This window comes from Marmota marmota, unplaced genomic scaffold, assembly GCF_001458135.2.
Source record: "Marmota marmota marmota unplaced genomic scaffold, marMar, whole genome shotgun sequence".
Classification (NCBI taxonomy): domain Eukaryota; kingdom Metazoa; phylum Chordata; class Mammalia; order Rodentia; family Sciuridae; genus Marmota; species Marmota marmota.
The window spans coordinates 645,274-664,804 of NW_026000294.1; the positions used below are offsets into that span (position 1 = coordinate 645,274).

General features: G+C 45.0%; 1 protein-coding gene across 9 annotated transcripts in view; it reads right to left on the bottom strand.

The window, feature by feature from the left end:
- Positions 1-2,075: 2,075 nt before the first annotated feature.
- The window catches only part of Nhsl2 (NHS like 2), a 159,731-nt gene continuing 142,275 nt past the window's right edge, over positions 2,076-19,531 (bottom strand). For 3 of the 9 annotated variants that reach the window (XM_015501575.2, XM_048797216.1, XM_048797217.1), the window contains exons 2-8: positions 19,341-19,496; positions 17,146-17,273; positions 16,663-16,855; positions 14,215-14,346; positions 10,392-12,704; positions 7,624-7,756; positions 2,076-6,829 (exon numbers count right to left, since the gene is read on the bottom strand). In XM_015501575.2, the coding sequence (XP_015357061.2) occupies positions 6,508-6,829; positions 7,624-7,756; positions 10,392-12,704; positions 14,215-14,346; positions 16,663-16,855; positions 17,146-17,273; positions 19,341-19,496 (3,377 nt within the window). In that variant the 3' untranslated portion in view covers positions 2,076-6,507. Of the gene's footprint in view, positions 6,830-7,623; positions 7,757-10,391; positions 12,705-14,214; positions 14,347-16,662; positions 16,856-17,145; positions 17,277-19,340; positions 19,497-19,531 lie in introns of those variants that run through there. The other 6 variants (XM_048797223.1, XM_048797220.1, XM_048797221.1 and 3 more) reach the window with 4 other exon arrangements.

A 19,531-nucleotide genomic window follows, 5' to 3' on the forward strand; every position in this document is an offset into this window, starting at 1 on the left:
TATAAATTCATTGAAATACCTGGGAAATTTGAAAGTCATAAAAGTAGAAGAAAGCTGTGGGTATTCTATAAGTGTAGTGCTTTAAGTGACAAAACATTCAGCCCAGAGGCAGGAGACCTGGAATTGAGGTTAGGCCTTGCCTCTGGCTCACTGCGTGACCTTAGGTAACCTATTTGACCATTCTGGTCTCAGTTTCCTCATCTATGGAATGAGAGAGGTTGGTCTCTTTCAACTCTAACATTCTGTGAATATAGATAAATATAGAAATAAGATAAATTCAACAATCTTGAAATAAGAAATATTCCCCAAAGTAAGTTTTGGAGTTAGTAGAAAAAAGTAGCAATGAAACATAATAAAAAGAATAAAATCTTAACTACTAGACAGAGAAAATATATATCATTGAAAAATTAATGAAAAGGTTTGCAATTTACAATTGATCAGGAGACATCAGAACATACATATTGATATTTCTTCACCATCACACATACAGAGGAAGGTATGAGTTTGAGGTGACTGGAACAATGAGCACAATGCTGTGTTTGCATGCATAACATTTTATAAAATTGGACATAAAAAGCTCAAGACCACATAAGGAATACATTTCTATAAAGCTTGGCATACAAAGAGGCTGAGGGGGTTAACTGTTTGTTCCGGTTCATATTTTGTTTTGGAGTTCATTGCTATCAAACTCCATTCTTTAGGCAAATATCTTAAAATCAAATATACTTCTGCCAGAGCCCTCTTGGAGAATAGCCACCATGGTGAAGACTGTTGTTTAAGGATTGGCAATACCAAACAAGTGTAACACCTTTCCTTTTTTTTTTTTTTTGTTTAAATTCAGAGTTAATTTTCTTTTTAAAACCCAAACCGGGTCGGATGTGCTGGCTAAGTCAAATCAAAGGTTTTGTAGTTTAAATAGTTGATTCAATCTGGTATTTTTTTGTGTGTGTGTGTGGTAGTGAGGGTTGAGCCTAGGGACACTTACCACCCAGTTTTTTGTTTTGTTTTGTTTTGAGACAGAGTCTTGCTAGGTTGACAAGGCTGGCCAGGAACTTGAGATCCTCCTGCCTCAGCCTTCAAGTTACTGGGATTACAGGAGTGTATCACCACACCTGGCTCAATTAGATAATTTCTTTTTTTTTAATAAGTTTTAGTTGTTGATGGACCTTCATTTATTATTTATATGTGGTGCTGAGAATCAAATCCAGTGCCTCACACATGCTAGGCAAGTGCTCTACCACTGAGCCACAACCCTGGCCCTCAATCTGATAATTTCTTAACACCGAACAAATATATGCCTGACTAAGACGATGATATACATCTTTTGGCCAGAAACTGATCACTGTAATGTCATCCAAAATAACAGGAAGGTTGGGATCAGTTGAAGAGTTGTGGCTGTAGTGATTCAGGGCCTTGAAGGAGTAACATCACTGGACCACACACACACACACACACACACACTCCCTTTCCCTCTCTCTCTCTCTCTCTCTCCTCCATGGATGCTGCTATTGCCAGTCCTGGAACCACACTTAAGAGAATCACTGGCCTAGATTTTGGGCTTTACTGAACAAAAGTATATACCTATCTTACATAATCCATTGCTCATGCAAATTTCTTTTGCTAATGTATTAAAAGTGTTGTGCCCCTAATATGTGTTCATAACCATTTACTACTATAGTTCTCTATAAGCCTATTTCAAAGTATTCTAAAACTTTGCTTATTTCATCATTGTTTAAATCATTATACTGTTTTCTGCCCTTTGACAAAGGCACTTCTTTGTATCTCTTTCCCACTCTCTCATCCTTTTAAATCTAATATCTTTGTCACTTATAGCTGAAATACATGCAAAGGCTTTAAAGGGACTGGGTGCTCTGATAATAATATGGTCTCATTCTCACACCAAGCTGAAGTGATAGCACATAACAGAGGTAAAATGGGGGGAGGGAGAGTAGAGGCCTGTGTTTAATAAAGTTGTACCTCCAATAAGTATCACTACCAATACTGGACGACTGACATTGATGGACACGGGTTGCACAGTTTAATCTTTCACAAACAGGACACATTTCCACAAACTCTTCAAATCTTTGTGTTCTTTTACTCAAATGATAAGTAGTATTAACTCTGTTATGTAACATGTTAATGTACAATATGAATGATCTAGGCCTTCTCAGTGGCTTTTAGTAGCCAATTCTGAGAGTCCCTTGGTAGTAACCATACTGAACAGCACTGGGTATCTGGATAATCTGGTTGACCATCAGCTAGTATCTATAATTATTCCAGGAGATAAAGTTATTTTCTATACTCTGGAGTTAGCCATCAGGGAATCTGGCCTTTCCATGGTGAAAAATACACTTTTACAATTAGTTGATGCCTAACATTCTGCAAGTAGAACTTCATTCCTTTGGCTTCAGGCTTTCCCCTGTTAAAATGCAAGCAACCCTCAAAAGAGGTAGCATTAAGCCTTATTTATAATCTCAAAGTAAATTAATTTATCCCTTTCCTGAGAGCATGTTTTCTTAGAGAGGGGAGAACAAAGCAGGAGGCACTAAGGAGAGTTGGTGCTGGGGGAAGGGAGCAGAAGGAGACTGAGGATGGCGTGGGCAGACCTCCAGTTTATTCACTATTTTTCTGAAGGGCTGTCCCTACTGAAATGGGTGCTAACTTGTCGCATGGAGCAGGTTACTTAGAAATCAACTATGTTTTTTGATAACTCTGAAGATTCTGTGATGCGTAGGCATACAAAGGCTTCTAGCAGTGAATGAAAGAACAGATACCAATAAAACATTTGGTGCAACAACAGATAGGAAGTTAGCCTCCCAAATCAGAACAATACATGGAAGAAGAGAAACTGATATCACTTTGAAGAGTGCAAATCACAAGGCCTGGACGAGGGTAAGGCACTTGCAAGGCCCTTAGAGCAGGCAGGCGCCTACTTGGCACTTCGCCCACCTCACCCTAGTCCTGGCCCTGGCAAATCATATTAAAGCGAAAGCTCACCATTTGTGTCACAGACTTGGTGAATATGGAAGGCTGAACCAGTGAGGAGCAAACTGAGCATGAACTTGTTTTTTTTCCTGACTAGTTCCGGGATGAGGAAGAAGACAGGTTTATGGGCAGATCTGCTCAGAGAGATAGGTACAATCGGATCTGTGTTGTCTAGATAGTTAAAGTGGATGTCAGACAAAAATGCTTGTTAGGACAGCTTTGGAGACTCTGTTGTCATTATTCATTCGTGGTAATTTCTCCAGATCATTATCAGCCGGTCAACTTGTGGTCATTAAACCAATGTGAACTATTGGCTGCCTGTAGCCTTGTGTCCTTCATGGTTGAGCTATTATCTAGGGCTGCAGTTCATGGGTGTTGGGGCTGAGGGACAAATTGGGGCCAGGTGGGAGGCCCAGGCAGTCCAAGTAGTACAGGCAAAAGAGAGGAGGCACCAGCAAAGCCTGCATTTGAACTAAGAACTTACTAATGTCCACCTTAGAACCACAAATATGTAATGAATCCCCACTACATGCAAAGCATTCTGAGATACCAATTAACTGCCTCTTTGGGGATGGCTCCCTCTGCTCATGACAAGACCAAAGCCACCTACTACTACTGGTGGGGATAAGAGGGTTGAAGTTGGAAACTGACATCCTGGGGCCAGCTTCACTTCCCTCCAACCTCTTCAATATTCCACTTTTGGAAATTATTCTCATTATTATTCATAATAGTCATAGCAGTGCTAGTAGCTTTACTGAGAGCCTTCTTGGAAGGGGATTTCTCTCTCCTCCAGCCTCAGCAGAGTAGGCCCAGAAAGTGGCAAACATGGTGGTAAATGCCTGGGTGGGAGAGAGAATTGGTGCTATGGTAATCAAGGCAGGGCTGGGGATATAGCTCAGTGGTAAAGCACTTGCCTTGCATGCATGTGGTCCTGGGTTTGATCCTCGCACCACAAAAAAGTGATAAGGGCAGGAGAGAGGTTGAGTGTTAGGAGAAGAAAAGATGCTTGGTGTTATTTAAATCAATGAATTGTAGAAGATTTACGGTTTGGTTTTTGGGGGACTAGATCCATCTTTTGCAAAATATTAAATGAATATTTCCAGTCCTAAATGTTGTCTCTCACCATACAATCTCTGCTCCCAAATCCTCTTGTGCTAATGGGGACATGTGTGGGCCATGGTAATGATGCAAAGATATTAAAAAAATTCTAGGCATATGGAGTTCTGTAGAGGAGAACAAGGATCACAGAAATTGTAAAACACCAAAGTGTCTGGGCATTTAGCTTTAGAAACTTTAGGGAATATCTCCATAGGTAGCAAAGCAAAGGGAGAGGCAAAACCCACTAGAACTCACAAACAAGAAGCTTCCAGAAAAAAACAGCAGAAGTAATAAGTCCTACATTATACTCTCATACTTTAGAGTTCAGCTGTTCATAATGGTTCCCAAGGAGCAGGCCCTGGCAGCCTTTCACTTTTGTTAGGCAAAAACACAAACACTCCTTCATTTCCTTCCAGAGCAAAATGTTTCCATCATTTGGAATTCTGAGTCCAGGACAGATAAGTGTAGCATTCATGTATAAACTAAGGCCAAGGATGAATCTATTTTATTTCATTTCTGGCAACCCCCCAGAAACTTCAAACCAGATAGTTCAAATACTTTCAAAAGCAACTGGACTTTGACCAGCTGTCTACCATTCTCAGTGGCTTCTTTCTAAATCGGGAGAGTTGCTGATTGCAAGGGAGTTGGTGAGCCTGGCTGTTCCCATTAGTCTAGAATTCATAATTGGACCAACCAGTAGCCTAGGCCTAGGGCTTCTGTGTGAGAAACCTGAGTCTTCTTAGCACTTAAAGTGGGTTTTCAGTTTCTCTGTCCAACTGGAGTGTGGACAGTTGAGCTAAGAACTTGCTTCTCATTGGTGAAGAGTGTCCTATCAAAATTGAGATCTGCTTGTCACTGGAACTCTTGATGCATCTTCCAGGAAGTTGACAAATGAATCTGTAGGGTGAGCATAAAGGAGGAAGGGGTCTGGGAACCCTCTTTGTGAAGCAGGCTACAATTTCATTTGACTTTCTTTTTTGCCTCTTGGGACCGGTAGACAATTAAAACTTTCCAACATTGGTCAGTAGGTTTTCTCTGTTCAATGCTTTCCCTGTCTTGTCCTTAACTCCCAGAAATTAGGGATATGGAAATCAAATGAATCACTGCTCTTGCTCTGCTTAGAAAATTGAGCTGAAAAGAATAGTTAGCAGCTGATAGCTTTGGATGGGGGAGGGGTTGCAATCACTGTTCCAAAACTCTTTCAGTATCCCATTTACCCAAGTTCTTATGTACTCCCAGAGCATGGTTAACTGAAAGTTGGTCAAACAGCAGACTGTAAATGGCAAAAAGTAGCCCTTTTTGCCTTATGGGCCATAGCAACTTGCAAGGTTGCCTTTAAGATTCTGGGTAGATCCTTTTAATCTATAAGTTCTTGGTTTTTGGAATAGAGTCAGAATTCCTTTAAACAAAATCCAACCAACCACAAAGTGCCATCTGAATTGAATGGTGTGGGGAAAAATGCACTTATTCTCCTTGAGCCTTTGATGATGCTGGCCCTTCAGCTAATTACTTCCTGTACTGAATGCTATATGCAAATGAAACAGGAATTCTTAGAATGCAGCATGACCTGGGCACAGATCTTGGCTATCCATGTTGACTGACATTTGAAGGACCTCAAGGCGCACGTGCGAGTTACCTTGGATAGATCTGAGGGAACAGCTACTTTGTTTGTTGGCTGAGCTTGGTTCATCCAAATCCATCCAGTCAGGACCTTTTCTAGATAATGTTGGGAGGTCCTATACATTTATTGAAACTCATCACCCTGATCTCCGTGTAGACAATCAAACTGAAAAAGGCATGAAGTTTCAGGATAGAGTCACATTCATATTTTGCACCACAAAAGCCATCCAATCAACCTCATGCTGAAATAAGTGCACACCTGTAAAACTCACTGGAGGAATCACACTGTGGTTAAGGAGGCCTCACAGTTTTTCTGTATCTCCATACAGGTTTGTCAAGGCTTCCTCATGAGAATGAATAATCAGCAATGGCACCCGATGGCCCCACCCCCAAGGGGTTGACAGCCCCTTTTCAGCTCTCCTACTGCGGCTGCCAGTGGCGGGAGCCAGGGCTGGAGCAGCCAGGACATTAATTGAAAAGGTGACATGAAAAAGATGGCACAACCTTTGCTTCTGAGAATTCCTCCTTAGTCAGTGCACACCACTGGGGGAAAATAAGAAGAAACCCAGTAACCAGTCATGGTGAGGGTGTAATTATGGAAGTGCAAAATGTTTAAAGACCATTCCAGCGCCTTACAACTTCAGTTCTAGTTGAAGTAGGCTCTTTCCTGCTGGCCAGAGTGTGAGTTAATGTAAAAGAAATGTAGGCTCTTTTGTGATTTCCATGGTTCCTTTTTATAACCCTTTCTCTTCCCCCTTCTCTACTCAAGTTTAGTAAGTAAACCCTGTTTTTTGAACCCAGGGCTTAGGTACTGGAGTTATCAGTGTTTTCATAGTCTTTTGAAAACTGTGCAATAATTCTCCTAGCCAGTGGGTTAGTGGTCTTCAGCAGTTCAGCTGCTGAGGGGCGGGACCTTGGAGCTGCCTTACTTCCCTTCTTCAGGAGCAAGGCCTTGAAATCATCATTTCTGCCAGCATCTAGGCTGGCAATGCCGCTTGACCCTGCAATGGTGGCAGACTCACTGATTGGAGAATCAGCTGTGTTCTTTACCGGTGAGTGAGAGCTTGGTCTGCTGCTGGCAAAGCCCTCTCCAGGCTCCTTCCAGCCAAGCAGTTTTCTTTTGGACCTAAATAAGAGAAAGCTTGGTCTGAGTGAATTTGGGGAGCAGACATTTACCAAAAATTCATAGTGATGCAACTGAGAATGTGTACATGGTAGTCTTGAAAGTGTATTGACTGGCTTTCTCTCCTACCTCTAAGCCCTTAAGTCCCTGATTGGCCCCTCCTGCATTCTCCACATGCCCTTCAATGTCCACTGAACCTTGGCCTGTGCCTGCAGGTTCGGTCCTGCCCAGGTTCTGGGACCAAGGACAAATGCTAGTAGTCTAGGCTAGTAGCTCGGTGACTGAATCAGGACAGTCTTGGGACTGATTCTGTTCTGAACTGGTGCTCAGGCTCTGGTAACTGGGTTCTTTCCAGGTTCCTTGTCACCAAGCCCCTCTCTGCCTTGTGCCCCTGTGCCTCATGTACTCCCCCTTTGCCTAAGTTCCTGCTTTGATATGCTGCCTAAGTGCCCCACATCATCTCTTGATAGGATTTTGTGGTACAAGGAATTCTGTGAAGGGTTAAATGTCTCTGACTGTAGACAGAGCTGTGAGAGAGCAGATGGAGCCACAATAGGCCAAGTGGTTGCTAGGAGACGAGGGGCCTCTCACTCAGCACCTGGTCTTCCCCTCCCTTCCCCTCCTCCACTTTACCCAAAGATGTCAGTAAATTTGAGATGTGAGGCCCTGGACTGCACTCACATATGTGAGTATCTGAATGTAGTCTCCAGTTGCAATTGTAATGGCTGCTTAGAGGCAGCAGTTTTTCTTTAAGTAGAAAAAGGGACTGCAATAGAATGAAGGAAAATGGTTCAGACCTGTGTATCACAGTAAATAAATCTTCAGTTGTGCGTGAAGCCACAAACACGTCATCATCCTCCTCCGCAATCCATTCGGCTGTTTTATCACTGATTAAACTTTTCTCTTCGGTGCTTGGCTCCACAGAACTCCCTAGGCATAGAACCAGAAGGAATGAATGACTTTGACCACAACAGATAGGACAAATCACATTCATTCTTATATGTTTATTTCATGTGATGTTCAAAGTAACTATGGAAGGGCAGCAGGGTGGAGATTTATAATGCTTTCGTTTTGCAGAGAAGGAACGTGAAGAAGAATGATTTCCCCAAGGTAGAGTGAGTGGTGAAGATTGCTCTGGGTCACTGTTTTCATGTGCCTTTTTCATGACAACAGGTGGTCTAAGCATTCTCTTGTTTTATTTTAATTTTTATTTTTTTTAATATTTTTTTTTACTTGTGGATGAACACAGTATCTTTTTTATTATTTTCATGTGGTGCTGAGTACTGAACCCAGTGCCTCATACATGTTAGGCAAGCACTCTATCACTGAGCAACAATCTCAGCCTAATTTTTATTTATTTATATATATATTGTTCCAGTGTTAGGGATGGAACCCAAGGTTTCACACGTGCTAGATAAGTGCTCTACAACTGGGCTACACCCCTGGCACCTCTCATTTTAAATACATAATTTTTTATTGGTGTGTAATAATTATGCAGAATAAAGGGTTTAATTATGGCATATTTATACATGCACATTACATCATTTTTTCTGGTACTGGGGATTAAACCCAGAGGTGCTTGATCACTGAAGTATATCCCCAGCCCTTTTAATTTTTTAAAAAATTTTGAGACAGGGTCTTGCTAAGTTGCCCAGGTTGGCTCTAAATTTGTGATCCTTCTGCCCTAGCTTCCTAAGTAGTTAGGATTACAGGTGTGCACCACTGCTCCTGGCCATATCACACAATGTGATCAACTGAAATCCTTATTACCTCCTCTTGTCATTCCTTTCTCTCTTCCTGATCTTTCCTTTACTCTATTGGTCTCCCTTCTATTTTCATGATATCCCTTTTCTCTCTAACTTGCACAAATGAGAGAAAACACATAACCCTTGTATTTATGAGTCTAGCTTATATCATTTAATATGATGCTCTCCATTTTTAAAACTCAAGGAACTAAGAGCAAGCTTAAGGAATGACTCTTATCCAGTGGGTGAAAGTGGGACCTGTCTGAATCTCAGCAGGAACCTGTGGAGTATGAGGAAGCATATTCTTTTTTCATTTTTTTGTGGTACTAGAGATGGAACTCAAAGGTGATATACCATTAAGCTACATCCCCATCCCTTTTTATTTTATTTTATTTTGAGATGGTATCGCTAAGTTACTGAGGCTGGCTGCAAACTTGCAATCTTCCTGCCTCAACCTCCTGAATTGCTGGGGATTACAGACATGTGCCACCATACCCAGCTTGAGGTAACATTCTAAAATAACCCATGACTTTGATTTATTTGCTTGTTTTAGAAGGTCATGAGATTGTGAGATTTGTTGTTAAGGATTTTAAAAAGATGAGAAACATGGATGAGCCTTGAGGACATTAAATGAAATAAGCCAGTCACAAAAAAGACAAGTACTGTATGATTCTACTTCTATGAGATATCAAGAGTAGCCAAATTCATAGACCCACAAAGTAGAATGGTGGTTGCAATGGCCTTGGGGGAGGAGGAAAATAAGTGTTGTTTAATGGGTATAGATTTTCGTTTTTTGCAAGATGAAAAGGGTTTTGGAGATGGGTTGCTCAACAATACAAATACATTTAACCCTAAATCAATGCATACTTAAAAATGGTTAGGATGGGTGCTGGGGATATAGCTGAGTGGTAGAGTATTTGCCTTGTCTGCTTGAGGCCCTGGGTTCAATCCTCACTTACCACAAAAAATGCTTAAGATGGTAAATATTATGTGCATTTTACAATTGAAACTAAAAGGTGGAAATTAGCCAGGTACAATGGTACACGCCTGTAATGCCATCTACTCAGGAGGCTGAGACAGGAAGGATGGCAAATTTGAAGCCAGCCAGGGTAACGTAGCGAGATCCTATCTCAAAATAAAAAAATAAAAAAAGGACTTGTGATGCAGCTCAGTGGGAGAGAACCCCTGGGTTCAATTCCTACTAGTGCAAAAAAAAAAAAAAAAAAAAAAAAAAAAAAAAAAAAAAAAAAAAGTGAGAAACAAACAAAAAGGATGTGAATCATTAACTAGCTCTTATGGTTCCAAGGAAGTGGATACCTCTTGATGGCACCAAGAAAGGGTACTGGTGGTAATTGAATTCATTGTTTTAGAAGCCTGCATGCCAGCCATGGCACTTGAACTTGATCTGTGAGTGTACTGAGTCCCCTGCATGAAATTACATTTAGTGGGTAAAGAAAAGTACTGTTCAGTGAAATAAAATGCTAGGCAGGGGATGCATGCCTGGTGAGTAGATCCTGATGTCCTAGTGTCCTAGGGGCTAGTTTGATTTCATTATCTCAGCACCTGAATCAAGGGTAGACTCACCCAGACTTGACTTTGGAGATCTTCCCTAGATCAGTCCTGACCCCAAGGACAGTAAGGCCTACTTGCCTACAATTCCTATTCAGAATAACCCAAATCCTCAAGAGGTGTTCCTACTGATTTGGTTATCCTGGGATGAGGATAAGCATTCTGGAGCATCTGCTTCTTCCTTGGGTACTCCAACCTCACCCACATCCCTCCTGTGATTGACAGAAAAAGCCCATGGACAATTTACTAACCCAGAGAGGTTGCCTCCTTTTCACTGTCAAACTTTGGAGCTGAAGTTGTCCTTTTACCAGGCAGGTCATCCCTGATTGGGGGACACTTGGTATCTTCCTGCAGGGTGATGATGGGACTGAGAGGCAGTCTTGGTTCTGCCACATAGGCCTCCATCTGAGCTACTGGAGAGGTAAGAGGCAGGTACAGCACACTGGGCTTTTTTGGTACAGGAGGTGGAATCTTGCCTGTCTTTCTCTCAGCTTCTTCCTGGCTCTGGAGGCTAATTCTTTCAGGCAGGGCTCTCACCTTGAGGCCTTCGTCCCCCATACATCCCTGGGGAGGTTGCTGTGTTCCTGAGAAGAAAGCACCAGAGGAACTGGCAAAAGGCGTGAAAACAAGAGATGAGGGTCCTGTTGACTCCCCTGGGCTCCGGGCATCAGGGAAGCTAGAGGGCTTTGGTTTCTGCATCACCGTGTAGCTGTCTTGGGGGAGCGGCCTCATAGGTTGAATGGCATTCTTGGGGGTCACAGGTGAAGTTAGTGGGTATTCCTCTGGGACAGATGGTGGTTTATGGGTCAAGCTTGGAGGCCTTCGGGCCAGTGGAGGCTTCTCAGCTACAGGAGGTTTCACCTTTCTTTCTGGCAAGGTGAAGACTTCTGCTGTGGGTTCCTCAGCATAGTCTGGGCTCTCAATGTCATCTTCTGGCTCAGACTTGCTGACTGACCTCAGGCGAACAGAACGCAAGTCAGACTGAGTAACCATGGGCATGACTGGCTGGTTGGGACTAGTTTTCTGTGCCAGCTTGGCTCCAAAATTGGTATCTGAGTGATGGCGGCTCACCTTGGTTTTACTGCGGATGGAGATACTCATCCCAGACAGATCTAGATTGGCTGAAGAGGTCAATGGTAGGTCAAATGATAGCCGTGACTTGGAAATTTTCTCCATTGGTGATGTCGGGGGTAGTGATGACTTTCTTTCAGGTACCACTGGACGTACCCGGACACTGCTGCTTGAACTGGGTAAGTGGCCCAGGGTCAAGGACATGGAGACAGTGGGTGTTGGTGTCTCTGACTGGCTGGAGTATCCACTGGAAGGTGACATCAGTCCAGTGGGCCTTCCTGGGGAGGATACTTCTCTGGCCTCCACCTCGATGGAGAGTTGGGAAGGTGTTGTGGCTCTGGAGGTGGAAGGAGAGGCAAGAGATTCTGAGCTGCCTTGAACTTGGGTACACTCAATGACTGTGGTGCCAGTGGCAGTGCTGGAGCTAGACAAAGATTGGTAGGTGTCACCAGACTTCCAGTCAGTAAGATACCAGTGGTGGGAGAATTGTGTACCTTCTGAATCTTTGAGGGTTGGCATAGCTGGGTGACCCTGAGCATCTGGATGGGATGGGTTATGTTCTTGGTGTTCCAAAGAGAGGCAAAGGCTCCTGGGCCTCTGGTCCTTGGGCAATGCTGATCCACCTTCTGGCAAGAGGACTGGCTCATCTTTGACCAGTGAGACACTGCGTGTTGGTGGAGAAGGCTTCTTTTTGGCCTTCTTGAGTGAGATACTCTTGGATCTCTGCCTTCTGTGACGGGCCTCCTGCTCAGCACTAAGGGATGCAATGTTGTCAGCACTGTTACTGCCCTCAGAGCTTGTACTGGCATAAGGCAGAGCACAGGCCTCACTGGCCTTCTGTTCTTCTTCATAGTCTATATCTGTGGTTCCTGAGTCTGTGGGCACAGATAATGACCGCTCCCGAAATCTGCTGGTCCCACCTGGGTCTGTCTCAAGCCTTGAGGTACCACCAGTCAGAAAGCCAATCTTAGGGGGTCTTTCTGGCACTTGCCTTCGTTGAGTAGGGTGCTCAGAGTAGCCAGTTAACCCACTGCACCCTGCTGGGTTATCACGGGTGACAAAAAGGGAAGCTGCCTCTTTAGGAACCAGAGGTGGAAGTGTATTCAGAGAGACCCAAGAATTCCCGGAGGAAGGATTTTTTCCATTTTCATTGACTTGACTGCTCTGGCTGGTGGCACTTGGAGTTATGTAGGTAAAAGCATCTCCCTTCCAGGAAGCAGAGAACGTTGATTCTGTTGGTCCATTGCAAGAACTGGGGACACTACACACCATTCCCATGCTCTCCATGCCAGGAGGGTCTGGGCCACTATGTGCCTGGTGAGGGTCTTCGGGCTCACTAGATGGATTTCTCAGTCCTGGAGAGGAGAGATTTGGGAACTGAGCTTCCTGCCCAACAGCAACTCTTCCATGAACACTTTGTGGAGCTGAGTGACCAGGCCTGGTGTCTGAGGTGATAGATCGAGCCACACTGCCTGCTGGGCCGTTGCTGTGACCTGGAGGAAGAAAGCACAGAACATTAGGGGTACAGCAAGGGATCCCCCATCAGCTGTTTTGAGACAGGAGCACCAACTTTTTGCCAAGAAGCATTTACCAACAGCTTGCTCACAATTCCTTGGTTCTTCCTTTTCATAGATGAAGATGCTGGGGAATTTGGGTTCCTGCCCATGGCCACAAGTGAGTCAGGGTACCCCTGAATCGTCCAGATGCTGCCAAAGATTTTCCAGGTTTGATGATTCCCTTTAGCGGGGAAGAATCCCATGGGAACACCTTGAATTTTTCCCATACTTTCTCCCCAGGCTCATGAAACCATCACAGCCCCCAGTGTCTGTCAATCCTGACATGAGAGCAAAGGCTTCCAAACTGACTAAACTGTGTAACTTGCAGCTCTAGCAGCGAGTGTGGAATATGCCATAGGTGGAATGCCCAGAGCCTAACTGCATTTTTGGCATCTGTTGTTTTTTACCTTTGCAACACAAAAGACTCAGAATAACCTATAGATGTGAGGAAACTGCTCAGGTGTTGCAAATTTCCAGAGGTTTTTCTCATATACACAATTATGACTATTGTATCATTATTATTACTTCTGCTAGAATTTATACAAATAGCCACCATTTGTTGAAAGTTGACTATATACCAGGTACATGTCAGGCAGATTACACAAAAAAAGTCTAATCCTCATAATGACTCAACTGGGTCAGTATCATTATCCCCAATTTACAGATGAAGAAGGTGAGGCTCAGAGTGGTTGTGTAACTTGGACAAGGCCTTGTAGTTAGTAAGTGATCACATCCATCTTTCTGGTGTGTGTGTTTTATTTTATTTTTTGTGGCTCTGGGGATGGAACTGAGGGCCTTGCACATGTTAGGTGAGTGTTCTACCACTGACATTCCCAGTCTGGGTCTGTGCTCTTTGGAAGCATTTGGTAATAATGGTTCAGTGAAGAGGTGGTTTTGGTGGTGATCCCCCACCCCACCCTGTTTATCTATTTGTTTAAATTTGGCATATGAGGTCACATTACATTACATTAATTAATTTATTTATTTATGTGGGGGGAGTACTGGGGATTGAACTCAGGGGCACTCGACAACTGAGCCACATCCCCAGCCCTATTGTGTATTTTATTTAGAGACAGGGTCTTACTGAGTTGCTTAGCGCCTCACGTTTGCTGAGGCTGGCTTTGAACTTAACGATTCTCCTGCCTCAGCCTCCTGAGCATCTGGAATTACAGGTGTGCACAACCGCACCCAGACACATTACATTTATAATGGAAAACAATAATGTAATGAGCAAATGAGTTCTGGGAACATGCTCTCCTTATTCAGTTGATGCCCTTGACAAGACTCTCCTGGCTATCCTTAATTACCACATTGGTTTTCTCAGGATGTCTAAAGTCCCACCCCTTTGAATTATTACTGTTCCCCAATACCACAATGCCACTTGGGTGGCAGGACCAGTGGAAGTGGAAGAGGGGAAGGTTCTGGGGGATTGCTGTGGTGGGGTCACCTTGGTCTCGCTGGGAAAAGTTAGAGAATCCAATAATGGTCCGCCTCCGCCTCAGGGTGGACTTGGGGTTCACGGCTGTTTCTGTGTTAAACAACGAGTGTCGCAAACTTGCGTGTTTATCAAACTGCTGTCCTGTAGCCAAAATAAAGACACTTGGGTGCATCCTGGTTTCTCTTTAAAGTACAGTGAAACTGGCCTGAGGTAGAGAGAAGGGATGACGGCAGTAGCAATGAGCATGAATAGCATCCAGGTGGTGGCACTTCTTCCCTATCCTTCCCTATTTGGTGCAAGGGACACATGCTGTTTCACAGGCTGCATCCAGGTCACCTTTAAATCTTAGGTGGATTAGGGCAATGGTTTTCAACCCTGACTTCATTCTGAAATAAACTGGGCAGCTTTTGAATCTTCCAAGGCCTGGAATCCACTCTAGAACACATACTTCACTCTGTGAGAGTAAGGCCTAAGTAGAAAGAAGTATTTTCTAGAACCCCTCCCGCAGTTACTCAGATGTATAGTCAGGAGTGAAAACCATTAGTGCAGAGTGACTGACTGAGATTAGATGTTGCTTGACTGTGATATCTTGTGAGAAAGTCTTTATAGGGGGCCAGGTGAGGCCAGTGTCTCCAAGAAGCTGTCCACTGCTCCCCCTCCACCATCTAGGAAACAGCCTGATATTCTGTTCCACAGTCTCCTGGTCACATTTTACCAAAATTGGCTGCTGCATGGTGATGTTATCCCCCACACCCGCGCCGGCTCTTTTTTCTTTTCTTTTTTTGTTTTTTGCAATGGTCTTTTTTGCAGTGCTAGGAATTGAACTTGGAGTCTTGCACTAGGTAAGCACTCTAGGAGCTATACCCCTATACTTTCTTATTATATTTTAAGACAGAGTCTCACTAAATTGTCAAGGTTGGCTTTGATCTTGTGATTCTCTTGCCTCAGCCTCCTGAGTAGCGGGGATTAAAAATGTGCACCGCCATACCCAGCTGAGCCCTAGCTCTCTTAAAGTTCTGGGTCAGTCTTTGGCTCCTGCAAAATTGCTGGGGCAAAGTGGGGGTGAGGCAATGCTGTGGAAGCAGGTACGCAGTTCCCCTCTCCCTGTCTCTCTTTCAGTAACTGGCTCAGTAGATCGTCCCCTCTCAGCCACACAGTTGTATGTGTGAGTGTGCATGTGTGCATGCACATACACACACAAACATACAGATACACAGCAACAAGTGGCTCTGTGGGCAAAACTCAGGGTCAGTAAGATAGTCATTTAGAAACAGAGTGCCCAATATCACTTTGTGAGTCTCTCCTCATCAGCCCTTTTTCCTCTGGCTTATTTCCCTAGGTGATGGGCTCTACTTCCTGCCTTTCATTCCCCAAGATGACTCTAATTGCAAAGGATGTTCCCTTATCCAGGGAACATTCTCACATGTGGTCAGAGCTGTCCTCATTGTCTTCATCAACTTGTTCCAGCATAGCAGGGCTTGTGCTGGCTTGAAGTTTCCCTCTGATTCCTTTGGGTCACTAAGGTCTTGATTTCATCAGGTCCCTGGCCCTGTCTCTTCTGTCATGACTGGTTCTCTTCCTCTTCCCCTTAGAGCCAATGTTGCAGAGGATGCCACAGACCCCCAGAGTCACAGCCAGCTGGGCTATAAAGATTACCTCCCCACTCTCAAGGTTGTCCCAGGGTCCCTTTTGGTCTTTTTTGCCTTAGTCTCTATTACTACATCCTTTTCTTTTTTCTTTCTTTTGTGCTACTGGGAATTGAACTCAGGGGCATTCTACCACTAAGCTACAACCTCTGGCCCTTTTGCTTTTTTTTTAGTTTTGAGACAGAGTTTTGCTAACTTGCTGAGACTGGCCTAGAACTCGTGATCCTTACTGCCTCAGCCTGCCAAGTAGCAAGGATTGCAAGTGTGCATCACTGTGCCAGGCTTACTATTTCCTTCTCTTGAAAAATTTGCCAAATAAGTTGAGGAGGCCCACCTTGCCAGAAGACCTAGTGTGTGGGAAAGGGCTTTTGGTCTGTGCCTGGGTGACCCTCCCCTCTTACCATCAGTCCTTTGACTCCTACCCTCCCACTCTGCCTTCAGTCTATACTCCAGACCTAGCTTTGGGTACATGACATTGTCTTTCTCCAAACCAAACAGAACTCCCAAACTTTAAGTTTCCATATATGCTCTGAAGAACATCCAAGTTCACAAAGTTTTAGAGCTTTCTGTTAAGAAAATTTTGTTTGCTATCAAATGGCATCAGCTAGAGTGGCAGTGACGATAGGGAGTGAAGGAGCGCAGCCAGAGTCCCCCTTCTGCATGCCTCCATTCCCTAGAGCCGTGACTGTGACAGTGCAGGGTGAGCCAGTAGCAAGACAGTGGCCCTCCCTCCCCAGAACCCAGTGCATTTGGAGAGGATGGGCTGTAGTGGCATGGAGGGAAGCAAACAGGTGGTGCTAAGCAACTCTACCAGAGATGTTGATGGGCACAAGATCAGACTGTGTGGAGCAGGGCTGAGGCCACCGCTTTTCCTCTAGGATGGGCAGAGGGAAGGGGCCATTCCAGGCAGTTGGCTTGTCGGCTGTAGACAGGCTCAGGGAGGCCTCAGGGGCCCTCACACCCTGGGTGGTAGTCTCATCCTCGTTCAGCTGCCGTTTTGTAGGCTGTTGGGAGAGAAGGTGATGGAAAGGGTGTGCTACAGACTGGTGATGAACCAGAGCCCATAGGATGACTGTTTAGGCAGAGTGGTTGGAGACTTCATCTGGGAGGCAGGAAAGCGTGGACAGGTTGCCTGCAGGTTGCCTGCTGTGCAGGGTCCATCCAGTGGGGCCTCAGAGAACTCTGCTGGTGAGCAGAGGTGAGCAGTAGCTTCCAGTGGGCAATGTAAGCAGCTGGAGGTCCCCTGTCAGTGGAAGCAGGCTGGCTCTCCCAGGTGGGGTAAGAGGCAACTCACCATCAACACAAATTCCAGACGTTTGGCAGACTGGGGCCTTGAGCTGGGTGTGGGCTCAGGAGCCTCATCAGAAGAGCGGAAGGTCTGCCCCAGAAGTCTGGCCTCCGAGTACTGTTCCTCATATTCTTCTGAAAAATAGCACAGTGGAGACATACTCTAGGGGGCCAAGGCCAAGCACTGGGCTCAGGGAGGACCACAAGCCAGGGCTCCTGCACTAGCTGCCAGGCCTGACTCATGTTCTTTCTTTGGACTATTCCTGGTGTTGGAGCCACTGGATTTGGAAATAGAAAGATGCCTGCTTCCATGAGGGCAGAGGAGAAAAGAAAGTCAATAAATCTGAGCTGTTTCGCTTCAGGCACCAGGTCTTCATCTGATGGCCTCTACCTTAAGTTCTCAAATCAGAGTAGTGGCTCAGGATGCAGATACCTTTTGCTACAAGGTCCTTTGTTTGAAGCCCTATAGCTCTTCAGATTTTCCGCAACTCTAGCAAGGAAAGATCTACATGAAGCAAGGAGAGATTTGAACTGGAAAGTCCTGTCTGGAGCTCTTTCCTGGATGACAAGAATTCTTACTTGAGCTTGTATAGATCTGGTTCCACTGTGGGTGGGGTCATGTCTAGGAAGGCTAAGGGGAAGAAGAGGAAAGGAGAAGGTAGCAGCATAGAAGAGGGCCAAGTTCAGGGGCATCCAGGGAATAAGGATGAATGAGATTTGAATGGATTTGACTGAAGAGATGACGCAGATGAATAAATGAAGGAAGAGACAGTAAAAGAACAAACATTCATGGCTCTCTATACTTTGGACAAAGACTTAGAATCATGGAAACTTGGGCTTGCTCTTAGGGTTCTTTAATCCAACACTCAGTTTTGTGCTCAGACTTCCTCCTCAGCAGCCCTTCTATGTGCTCTTTTTTTAAATGGCTTTTTATGGACCTTTATTTTATTCATTTATTTATACGCAATGCTGAGAATTGAACACAGTGCCTCATACATGTGAGACAAGCACTTTACCATTGAGTCAGAACCCCAGCCCCGATGTGCTCTTTCAGCATCAGAGCATACACCTGCAGGGAAGGGGAACTCCCTCCCTCCCAAGGGCAGCTCATTCCTTCCATGGACAGTTGGGGCAGTCAAGCATATCAGAAAAGTTCTTCCTTATCTGGAGGTGGAATCTGCTTCCCTCTGAATTTCTAACCACTGGTCCTAATTCTGCCCATGGCAGCAACACAGAGAGCACCGACTCTTTTTTTCTGCACGGCAGCTTCTTGTTATCTGAACACAAGGCTCATGGTGTCCCTCAGCACCTCGCTTCCCTAAGGTCACCACTGCCCTAGTAGGGAAGTGGGGGTTATGGCTACAGTCCAGTTGGGAGGCCCACTGGCTGTTTTTTATTCTTCATTGGCATTAACTGTTGTTGGTATGGATAAACAAGAGCTGACACAAGACCTCTATGCATTTAGCATCCACCAGGCATGTCTTGGGGGATTCTGCATCAGGGGCTTCTGGAAACCCATGAGTAGTAAGAGATGTGATTTTTTTTTTTTTTTTGAGATGCTGTGAATAGAACCCAGGACCTGGCAAATGCTAGGCAAGCCTTTGCCAATGTGCTACATCCGCAGCCCAGAGATGTGATTCACATGGAGAGGAAACTCAGTCTGGTTAAGAGTACAAAACAGGGGAACTCTGAGTGCTGTATAGTGGGCTAGTGAGGTACTAGTGAGGTAGTTGCTAAGCAGGAGGCATGTGGGCAAAGTTATTGTAAGAGCAAAGTGAGTGAAGCCCAGAATGGGAGACCCTGCAGATGCCCCCTTTGTTTCCTGATGCCAGGATTCCAGAGGCATGGGCGATGAGTCAAGAAGATGGTTGGAGGGAATGTGGGCCTGCATTGTGGGAGTCTCCCACCAAGATCTCTTTATGAAGGGTTTGCCCCACTGCTTTGCCTTAGCGTCTGTCCATCCCAGCACCTATGGACTACTGAACTGAAAACCAGAGGAACAGGAGACAGCCATGGAAATAGAATGTTTAAGAATAATCAGTCTGTAAGGTGAAGATAGAGAACATGTGCTTTGTTTTTTGATAGGTTTGAAACTGTTCATTTTTCTCTCGCTGGTCCCTGTCCTCTTTCTTCTTTTCCTTTCTCCTGCTGCTGCGCAGCTCGCCTCTGGGCTCCGGCCGCAGCCCCCCTCCCTCTCAGTACCTTGCAACACGCTCTGGAGATTGAGCTGCGCCTCGCGAAGCAGCTCTTCTACACTCGGGGGCCTGCCAGAGGAGAGGAACACGTTCACTGGCTGTCGCCATGACGACCTCGAGTGGGCAGTCGCTGTCGCATTTTCCCGACTCGAGTTAGCTGCAGCTAGGGAAGGAGAGAGTCAGTGAGAGGCGCAGCTG